Consider the following 10779-nt stretch of genomic DNA (forward strand, 5'->3'; position numbering starts at 1 on the left):
GGAGCGTTCTTTGGTTCCGCTGGCGTCGCTGGCCCAGGTCGGTTCCGCCCGAAGGGGGGCGTCGGCATCGGGCAGAGCTGCGCGCCTGCGGGGCTAAGGGGCTGAAGCGGGAGGGAGAGGGAGACCCGCCGAGTGCAGGGCGGAGAAGCTCCACTTTGGCGGCCAGGTAGCGCCCGGCTACTCCTCGAGCGGGACGAGGCATGCCTCGCCGGGGAGGCGGTGTGGGGTGCTAGATCTTTCTGCGTGCAAATCAGGGCAGTTTCCTCACCGCTAGAGTGAGGGAACTGTTGCCATGGAGACTACCCCTGGATAGTGGGGGGTGGGTGGAAGAGAGAAGGAGGAGGGGGGGGGAAACTTTGGGTGAGCTGGGATTAGGGAAGTGGCCAAGCTCCCTTTGCTGGCAGAAATTCAACAGGCGTAGCTCCTCCGCTGCACTAGGTAAAGCTGGACCTGTAGAGCTTCTGCCTGTCTCGTACTGATGACGCTCAGAGCTTCTTTCAATGGGGAAGGGGGGGGGGAGAAGAAGGTGATGAATGTAGGAAGAACGTAGAAGGAACTGACTGGCAACCTAGAGGACGCAGATGAATGTGTTCTCTTTTCAGCAGCTACTCCTGCTAGATCAACCAGGCTACTTTTCTGTGGGTTTTTGTGTGTGTGTGGCAAGCGAAAACTCAAGAGGTGTAGCTTCTAGGATAGTGCTGCAGCGACGAGCGAAGATTTGCCTGTTGGATTTCTGTTTGCTAAGGTATAAGAGCTCTGCCGGTGGAAATCCAAGTGGGATATTCCAAAGGGGCCCTTTCCCCAGAAGACCTCACTCTTGACATTACATTGGGAATATGTAATTGATTTCTGTTGTTACTTACGCATCTGGCCTGAGTCCAGGAAGCTTAACCTCAACAAAGATACACAAGTCCTTCTTCCTGGTCTTATACTGCTTAGAAAGAGGCTTTTCTAGGTGGAGTTTCTTTGGGCCAGAAACTGCCTACAGTACTGTCTCTGTTACATTGATACTCCTCAAAATCAGGAGCAAGGACGGGGGGGAGGGGAAGAAGTTTCTTAATTTTGCACATTTAAGTTGACCATGATTTTAGCAACTTGTAGGAAGGAGTAGTGAAAGGCAAGGCTTTCGTTCTTCATGTTGTAGCTTTCATTAAGCAGTTGTTTTGATATGATTTGCAATAATCAACTGCTTTGTGGAAACTACAGTCTCCTTTGGTTGCTGATTTTCTGTGTAGTTCAGGTTTATTACCACCCTTCTGCCGTCACCAATTGCATTCCTGTTTGTCTTGTAAAAGGTAGTTTCATCGGTGTCTATTTTGCAGTAACTGTACAAGGCCACACCTCTTTGCATTCTGGTAACCTGATAAGCAGTTGGCTGGAGGGTGATGAAGGAGAAATTCAGTTGTGAAAAGCTCAGCTTTGGAACAGAGGCTTAAAAGACAAGGCATCATCATAGATCAGGTAGTCACTTCCTGACCCAGAGAGGTTGCTGTTGTTTTATCTTCTAGTCAGTAATGTCTCCTGCTGCTCTTTTATTTACTTTTATTTACTTTTATTTTGTTTCCTCTGACAAGCAGGATTCGGCAGATGAGGGAAAATTCTGGGGAAATTAGTGGCTGTTTCTAGTTCTGGGGGGTGGCTGACTGTCTTTGTTACAGATATTATGATTGCTTATAGGAGTGAAAGAGCACCATGAGGATCACAATAGGGCTTTCGTACTCTGGTGGCACAGTTACAACATTGGTCACCCTCTCACAACACAGACTTTTAAGCTGCATTCTCTTCATATGAAAATTGTTCACTTTTAGGGGCTGATGATATTAATAGAACTTGCGGGGGGATATTGCAACAAGGCACGCTGAGCCCTGTGATTCTATCTACATGGAAAGAAAACTTATTTGGAAGACCCCCCCCCCAGGTGTAGGGGGAGGGGAAAACCCACCAGTCTTGGCCATGGTCTCCTCTCTGAGTCAAAGTGGAACATAGTCCCATGACAAAATAAGAGTACTTTGTTCTGTTAGGAAAGTTTGCTGCAGAAACGAAAGCTTGGGCACTTATATCACTAAAGAAAACTGTGGGCTTTGAGTAAGTGGGTCCCAGCTGGCTCTGATAGTATCTTGATCCCATGTCAACTTTGGGGGGGGGGGCGGGCTACTGCCAATACAGTTTGCATGCAACAAGGGTGTGCGCTGACTCTTAGTCTGTGTGTGCTTTGAGCCCCCTACAGTACATGGTATGCTTAGCAGTTTGATTCCAAGGATACCTGTGGAGTGCTGGAGGAATTATACTGGCTGTGTCATTTTGGGGGTGGGGGGAAGCCTCCTGCCTTGATCCTCTTCATGCATCTTTTGCAACAATGTGGCTGTGGATACAAATTTCTCAAGGGCTGGTGCCAAAGTAGTTAACCACATCACCACAACCTCCATTTATACTCCCAGAATGTTAGCATGTGAACCTGACTTTGTTCTCCTTTCAACTTAGAGCAGACGTAGCCAGCATGGGGTCCCCCAGATGCTAATTGGACTACTGCTTCCATCATCCCTGACCACTGGCCATGCTGGCTGGAGCTGACAGGAAGTTGGAGTCCAACAATGTATAAAAACATCCTGCTGGATCTGGCTGATGACTAGCTTTATCCCTTCATGAATTTGTCTAATCCTCTTTTAAAGTCACCCATGTTGGTGGCCATCATTGTATCTGGAGAGCAACGCCATGTTGGTTACCCCTGGCTTAAGACATCATTGTAGTTAGGTGCTTAATTCGCTGGAAAGGAAGTGCTCCTGCTGTGCTTCAGAAAAACTACGTGCTTTTGTCTTCTTAATCTGCTGTCTTTCCTTTCACACCGACTCTTGCCGCACTTCCCACACTATTGAGGAGTGATTCCGCACACACATATCGTGAGTTGTGATAAGCACTCTAGCCTTCACAGTATCCATCATGACCAAAATGTGAAACTAACTAAGTTCTATCTTCTGGGTGCTATTCTAGTTTTTCTTCCTCTCCCACTCTATCAGTGTCACCCTTTTTATACAAAGCTTTGCCCCAGTACAAGGGTTTTAACTTGTCTTACCATGGGTTCTGTGGTGAGTTGCCAAGTAGAATAGACTTTCCCTGCTGAAATAATGTTCATCTTCCTATGCCAGTGACCACTGCTTGACAACTCGATTGAAATAGGGAAAGGGGAACTTCTAGTACTCAGGGTTGGTGGGACTCAGCCAATTTGCTCCTCACAATTTCCATAGTTTTGCACTCCTAGCTTCTCCAGTACTTGCAGTATTTTGAGCAAGAGCAAAGGAGAAAACTGGCAGCGGTTGTACTTCCTCTTAACTTTCAGGTTTTGTGGATGAAACTGACCAAGTTTGGATGTTGTGGGGGGAGGTCCCCCCCCCTTTCCTAGAAGATGCTACAGATTGGAATGGAGAATTGAGTGAAAGAAGAAAACAGAGGAACCAAAATGGGGAAAAAAGACTGGAAAGCAAATGGATAGATACAAATTTGTATCAGTTTAGTGGGCTAAGTCATCTGCAAACCACATTCCGTCCACAGACCACTAGTTGCTGACAGCTGTGCAGCATGCATCCTCGGTACTCTGTGGCCAACTTGGATGACAGCAGGTCCCATTAAACAGCTCCAAGTTCATGATTCTGTAGCACATTTCATCCAAAAAGATTGCTGTGAGTCTTTCAAGCGGGCTGTATTTTTCCTAAAGAATTTCCTGAGGCCCCAGGGTCATGCAGCACCTGGTTTGCATGCAAAAGGACCCAGGTCCTTGGCATTTCCAGGTAGGATTCGGAAAAGCCTGTAACCATGGGGAGCCCCTGGCATCTTGTGTTGCCTGGGTCTGATGACCATCATAGTCCAAAACATCTTGGGGGGGGGCTCCATTTTGGCAAAGGTGGGTGCATTCAGGATTTGATCCAGATAGACCGATGGTCTGACTTCAGATAGACCAACAAGACAGCTTCCTGTTTTACTGTGGCAGCTGTACATTTCCAGCATTCCCCACCATTCTCTTAAAAGAATAATAATAATAATAAATGCTTCTCACAGTTCAGGGAAGTTGCATTCCACCTGGCTGCCATGCCCAGTGCTAGTTCTTTTCAGGACTAACAATTCATCCCATGTCTTTGTTCAGAGACAAAGGGGACCATGTGTAGAATGGGAGCCAAGGGAGGGCATTCCTAGGAAGAGAAACGGGGCATGGCAGAAGGAGAGGAAGGTGGTGATCCCCGAGCCCCACCAGTCCGCCTCTGGGTGCGGCGCATAGGCGTCTACTGTGATGAGAACCAGAAAACATGGCTGGTGGCATCAGAAGAGGTAAGCAGGAATACTCTCAGCACCCTTTTGCATTGGTGTTTTGGTTTTAGCCTTTTAGCAACACCTCATGTTCTCTCCCCCCCCCCACCCCCTGGTTTTTTTTGGGTTTTTTGGGTTGCTTCTCCACCCAGGAGGCAGATACAGTGAAAGCCCGGATCAGGAGAGTCCGGGTCCCCCTGGGCCAGGCGGTGTGCCCCAGCCATCTCCCTGCATCCCAGCTGCCCCACATGTGGCAGCTTTCAGAGGGACAGCAGTACCGGGACAGTAACTCTCGCATCTGGAACATCGAACATCATTTAATGGTAAGGTTCCAGGCAGGGAAAAAAAGATACAAGCTGCTTAGCTGTGACTCCAGCACTGATGACCCAGCATCTTATTGGGATGCAATGAATGTTTTATTTTGTCTCTTGCAGATCATGGGAGTGGAAGAGCTGCTGCTGAAACTCCTCCCAAGTGATTAAATCTGGTGAGCTCTGCTGTTTTCCCACTCTCAGTCTCCCCGCCCCCCTTCCTCCTTTCTCTTTACTTTTTGCACTCATGGCGGTTCTTTTAATGCTGGTTTTTGTCTTTCAGGAGCTGTGTGACTCTAGGATGGTCTCCCTGTTTTGTTTTTTATGTGGTAACTCACAGCACTAAAAAGCCGCTGCCTCTGTGGTGGAGCATGGCAGGCAGCTCTCTTGGCAGTGCTGCCACCCAAGAGATTAGGACAGGCAGTGAAGAAGAGTGTCGCGGCCAGTTGAAATAACAGGGGGAGTTCTAGGTAGGCAGGATGGAACACCCCCTCCCCCCGCTGCCCTCCACTGGAAATATAGCCAGGGCACCGATTTCTGGGCATTGCTGGGGTCCGCAACAAGGCACCGCGATTGCCATTGTGTTCTCTCCGTGTTTAGTTTCCTGGAAGCGGCTGGGAAGCCACTACAGGGGACAAGATGCTGAACCAATTGCTGGGGTGCAAAAGCAAAAGAGGGCTATTGTCCTCATGTCCTGCTTGTGAGCTTCCCGGAAGGCATATGATTGACCGCGGTCACTGTGGGGCTTGGTAGGCCTTTGGCAGGGCTCTTACTGTGGGGTGGGATAAACATTGTTCTGACCCAGCAAAGTGGCCTGTGCATTCTTGCTGAGTTAAATTGGTCTGAAAAGCCGCCTCGCTGTTCAGCAGTTCAGAATGTTGCAAATGTGGTTCGTTGCTCTACTAATCCAGGAGGGAGGGAGCCTGTGGCATCTTCAGCTTCCATCAGCTCCAGCCAGCATGGCCAGTGGTCAGGGATGATGGAAGTTGTAGCGCAGCAACATCTGTGAAGGGCCACAGGTTCCCCACCTTTGTACTAATCTGCTTCAGCGTTGCCAGAAGTTACATCACCCCCTTCATGCTATGCAAGACATTGACTCAGAGGGGAGAACCCTGTCTCAACAAGCATTGTCAGTGCTTACTTGGTGATCTCTCCCCCTGCCCCCCGGTGGTTCTTCAGGGGGCCTTCTAGTCCAAGCTGCTGCTCATAGAGGGACCTTGGAAATATTCTAGTCCAACCTATTCTCAGTGCAGAATCCACAATGAAAAGGATGCATCTATAGTCCTAAGTGTCACCCTAGAAATGGAAGGGGTGGGTAGGGAGGAACCTGGACCTTACTAGACCAACGAAGCAATCATAGGTGTTTCTTGTCTCGACAGAATTTTGGGGGACATGGGAGGGCTCGAGACATTGTATTCCACACTGGTTTGCTTGATTGGGCAGAGACACTTTTTCAGAGGGCTCTGGGACTCTAGCCTTGGATGTGCTTGAAAGGGATCAGTCCTTGCTGTGCAAGAAAAGCGGGCTTTGCCAGTGAGCAGGATTATTAGGAGATGCCTTGCTAACTCACTCCCTTAGTTCTTAAATACAGTTGTATTTTCCTCTTCTTTTAGTTCCACAGACATGGCTCAGAAAGACCCCTGCCAGAAATATGCCTGTGAAATCCAGAAATGCTTGCAAGGTATGTTGCGTTGTTTTCATTTAAAAAGAAAAAAAGAAAAACTATTAAAAATGATTATACCTGGGATAGGGAACTTGTGACCTTCCATATGTTGCTGAACTCCCAACTCCCATAATCTCTGACCATTGGGCCATGCTGCCGGGTCACAGCATCCAGCAGGTTGCAAGTTCCCCATCCCTGCCTTTTTTGGGTCTTCAAGCCGTTCAGTAAGATTATAGTTTGAAATTGCAAAAATTAATCGGCAGTAAGAAAATAAAATGGAACAAAACCAATAGAAGTTGGGTAAAGGTAAAGGGACCCCTGACAGTTAGGTCCAGTCGTGGCCAACTCTGGGGTTGCGGCGCTCATCTTGCTTTACTGGCTGAGGGAGCCGGCGTACAGCTTCCGGGTCATGTGGCCAGCATGACTAAGCCGCTTCTGGCGAACCAGAGCAGCGCATGGAAATGCATTTACCTATTTATCTACTTGCACTTTGATGTGCTTTAGTGACTGTTAAAAACTCAAGTGAGTGGGACGAGTCCAACATGGTACTCATGGGGTACCACCAGAGAGAATGTTCTCTCTCTGATTGCTACCTACATTATCTCTGAAGGTAAGCAGCATCTGGAGGGGACCTGGAACATTCATTATTGCTCCAGCATCTCTGACAGGCAGAGGCATTTTTGCTAACTGGCGATGGCAGGGATTGAACCTGAGATCTTCTGTATGTGCTGTACAGTACCTCTGAGTCATCTTCCAAGCCAACTGCTAAAGGTGAAGTGTTTTTGAAACAGAAAGAATGAACATCCCTTTTATGTTTTTGTTCTGAAATGTGCTGGTTTTGAAGTAAGTGACCCAGCGGTCTCTGAAATAAATGATACTTTCAAGTTTAAGGCTAGTCTCTGTTCACAAAGACCTGGACCCATCCAGACACTCTGAGCTTGTGGAGAAAGAAAATGTCTTTTCTTATTCCAACACTCTTCCCATTGGGAACCTTTTGTAACAACCTTAGTGCTCTGTAGGTGGACAATTGTAGGAGAAGGTTCTGAAGTCCTCAGCTGTGCTTGCATGGGACAGTGATGCTCTGTGAGCATTGAGAGGGCCAAGCTCTCCTATTGCTTTGACCTTAACTTATCAAAAGACAATTGGTAGGACTGTTATAATGAATTTTAACCTTTCATTTGAATTGGGATACAGTCCTACCAGTTGTGTCTTAATAATCAAAAGGAAGACTAACCTGAAAAAGATGTTACAGGCTGCAGGGGTTTCCCATTTTACCATGTAACGAAACATGTTTTAACCTGTCCCCCTGCTCTTTTGGTTGTTACTGGTTTACATGAATACCCAACCTAAAAAAGAATTTTGGGGCTTTCAAAAGCTTGGTTTTTTCTGGGTGCTGGTCCTCATAAAAAGTGTTGCATTTGGATTCTTTCAAATTACTTAGGTGACAGATCAACCAGAAATATTGTATTGGAAATTGACCAAGGGCCATTGCAAAATGTCCTTTCTGGCTTGATACTGCCTTATTGTATCAGAGTGCTTCTTGTGAGGAGAATGGCATCCTGTCTCGAGAGACAGTGGAATGCGCCTCTGTAGGTTAAGTCAAACCGCTGTGTTAGCAGCACTGGGGTGCAACCCTGGGCAGTGTGTATGGAGGTCCTGGGCTGCCCAGATAGCAGGACCCTGCTCTTGGCCTCACTTATGTGGTCAAAAGGAAAGCAGAGTAATATGTTTGGCACCATCCTGGCTTCATGAGTTGCTGGAAGGAGGGATACAAGGCGCTATCCAGCCATCTTAGGAACTCCTGAAGATATATCACAAAGCAGCAGAGGTTTAGGATCAGAGTTTTCCTTCTCCTAGGTGGGCTGCTTCCCCAGGTTGACAAGCCCCATCTGCCCCTCACTTCCCTCTACAGCATGAGCAGAAACTGCTTTCTTGACCACAGGACCCACTATTGGTCTCATCCACTCAATCCACTGGAGCCTGTCTCTGCATGCAGGGCAAAGTCCCTAACTCACTGAGGGCTTGAGGCCCATTAGCTACCCTCACCTGGTTTAGCCAGTCAATAGAACCGGTCCCAGGCTGTGGCTGCTGCGGCATGCTGACAGCTTCTAGGAGCCACAGGTGAGAGCTGGGTGCAGGGTGGGGACCAAAGGTGGACAAATTACTCCCATCAGAGGTACTAAAGGTAAAGGTAAAGGTACGCCTGACTGTTAGGTCCAGTTGCGAACGACTTGGGGGTTGCGGTACTCATCTCACTCTATAGGCTGAGGGAGCCGGCATTTGTCCGCAGACAGCTTCCAGGTCATGTGGCCAGCATGACTAAGCCGCTTCTGGTGAAACCAGAGCAGCACACGGAAATGCCATTTACCTTCCTGCTGGACTGGTACCTATTTATCTGCTTGCACTTTGACGTGCTTTCGAACTGCACATCAGGTGGGCAGGAGCAGGGACCGAACAACGGGAGCTCACCCCGTCGTGGGGAATCGAACCACCAACCTTCTGATCGGCAAGCCCTAGGCTCAGTGGTTTAGACCACAGCGCCACCCGCGTCCCTATCAGAGGTACTAGTCCTCCCCTAATCCTTTCATTATTCCACACGAAAGGTGCTTTAGGTGGGAAATTGAATAGCAGAGACCTCACTTTTATATGTAAATGTGAAATGTGAGGAATGTCTTCAGTAGCAGGTGGAGGGGGTAGCCTAAGGTGACCATACACTCTCAAAATGTGGCTTTCTGTGCGGGAACCCTCATATGCCTGTTTTGCAGCTTGCTCACTATTTGCTCTGCTTCCTGTCCCTCATCTCCCACAGCCAACAACTACTTGGAATCAAAATGTGAAGCCGTTCTCCAGGAGATGAGAAGATGTTGTGCCCGCTTTCCCAAGGGCAGATCCATCTCCTGCTCAGGGTTTGAGTTGCAGGAAAAAGAGAAAGAGAAGCAGGTATCCTCTTCCCACGGATTTCAAGCCCCCAAACCCTGAGGATGTACTAACCTCTGGGGGAGTGGAAGACATTCCTGCAAACTTCGTTGCTGCGCAATACCTCATCTGCACCGCTTGCGTTGACACGAGGTGCAAGGCAGCTCCTCTTTCGGACATTCTCAGAAGCCAGAGAACAATGGCCCGTCTGTTAAGGGTAGAGCTGCTAGTTGTTCTACTATCAAAACGTGTCAGTACTGTAGCCTTATTGTGGATTAGATTGGAGTAGAATTAACTTGATGTGTAAATGTTCAACGTCATCTACTTTTATTATCAGGAGTAGCAATATTTCACTGCAAAGTGAAGTCCAAGCAGCCTTTATGCTGGAATCTTAAGTTTTTAAAACAACCTTGTTAGACACAGAATAACATCCTTAAGATGCAGAAACTGTACTCCCGTGAAGTCAGCACTTCCCAGTCTTTCAGAAGTTGTCCTTGTCGTGCTCCTGCATTTTGCTGTGCAGTTGTATGAAGTGTTGGCAACTAAAGCTCCAGAGAACTCGGGCTTACCCTCTTTTTGGCTGGGCAATAGTTAGGTTACCTGCGTGCCTCTGTTTCCTTATCTGCAAAACAGGACATACCACTTCTTCTTTTGGACTGTAGATATAGTAGCACTCAAATCCAATTGCACAATGCTTAATTATGTGAATGCTGTTGTGGAAGCAGCTGATTTCAGGGATAGCTATAGAGTGGTGTGTTCTCCCCCTCCCCCTCCGCCTTTGCAAAGCAATAGTCACTTTCTGGAAAACCAGAGTGGTGGAAGAGGTATTTTTAAAATCCCCCACTCTGCAACTTGTGTGAGCAAAGCCTCATTTCAATTGGAATGTGGTTGTAGCATCTCTTTCCTCCCAGTTGAGACCCTCCTGAACACATCTCAGAGGATTTTGACCATCCTGTTACTATTCTGTGTTCAATCTAGTACCTCTCAGTGTTGAAGTAACTTCAAGACCACTGCAATGTTCTGTGTGCATCATAAGCAGGCATAACCAAAACCAGTGGAACAATCTGTGTTGGAAATATTTAACTTTAATGCTGCAAAAATAAAATAAACTATCTGAACATACTTTCAGAACTGTAAGAATGGTTTTTAAGACGTATGGCCTACAACATCTCTTGCTTGTCTTGCCTTTTCTAGGCTGCAATCCTATACAGTGGCACCTTGGGTTACAGACACTTCGGGTTACAAACTTCGCTCACCTGCAAGTAGTACCTCGGGCTGCAAACTTTGCCCCAGGATGAGAAGGGAAATTGCGCAGTGGCGGCAGTGGGAGGCGCAGTTAGCAAAAGTGCGCCTTGGGTTAAGAACTGTTTCGGGTTAAGAACAGACATCCGGAACGAATTAAGTTCATAACCTGAGGTACCACTGTATACAAGTGCTTTCCAAGCTTCTCACCCAGAAAACCTGGAAATTGTTGAGCGTCTTGGTGGACTTAATGACTGTTCTGCTGGTTGTAGCAATTTTAATATACTCTGTTAAATGATTTTAAACTTTATTGCTTCTCTTACATACATTTTGAATCCCATAAATTCAAAT

General features: G+C 47.5%; 2 protein-coding genes across 3 annotated transcripts; both read left to right on the top strand.

The window, feature by feature from the left end:
* The first annotated feature begins 43 nt into the window (after nt 1-43).
* MTCP1 (mature T cell proliferation 1) lies at nt 44-5030 on the top strand. Of its 2 annotated transcripts, XM_081848229.1 has the most exons (6): nt 44-166; nt 1323-1461; nt 4136-4317; nt 4449-4619; nt 4731-4783; nt 4891-5030. In XM_081848229.1, the coding sequence occupies exons 3-5, from the start codon at nt 4201-4203 to the stop codon at nt 4776-4778; spliced, it is 336 nt and encodes a 111-aa protein (XP_081704355.1). In that variant the 5' UTR covers nt 44-166; nt 1323-1461; nt 4136-4200; the 3' UTR covers nt 4779-4783; nt 4891-5030. The 2 variants fall into 2 exon arrangements, with proteins under 2 accessions (XP_081704355.1, XP_081704356.1); XM_081848230.1 differs by lacking the exon at nt 44-166 and having other exon boundaries at nt 782-1461.
* CMC4 (C-X9-C motif containing 4) lies at nt 4935-10308 on the top strand. The gene is made up of 3 exons (XM_081848231.1): nt 4935-5077; nt 6221-6288; nt 9080-10308. The coding sequence occupies exons 2-3, from the start codon at nt 6231-6233 to the stop codon at nt 9247-9249; spliced, it is 228 nt and encodes a 75-aa protein (XP_081704357.1). The 5' UTR covers nt 4935-5077; nt 6221-6230; the 3' UTR covers nt 9250-10308.
* Nucleotides 10309-10779: the final 471 nt, after the last annotated feature.

The sequence above is a fragment of the Podarcis erhardii genome (genome assembly GCF_964252035.2).
Source record: "Podarcis erhardii genome assembly, chromosome: Z".
NCBI classification, from domain to species: Eukaryota; Metazoa; Chordata; class Lepidosauria; order Squamata; family Lacertidae; genus Podarcis; species Podarcis erhardii.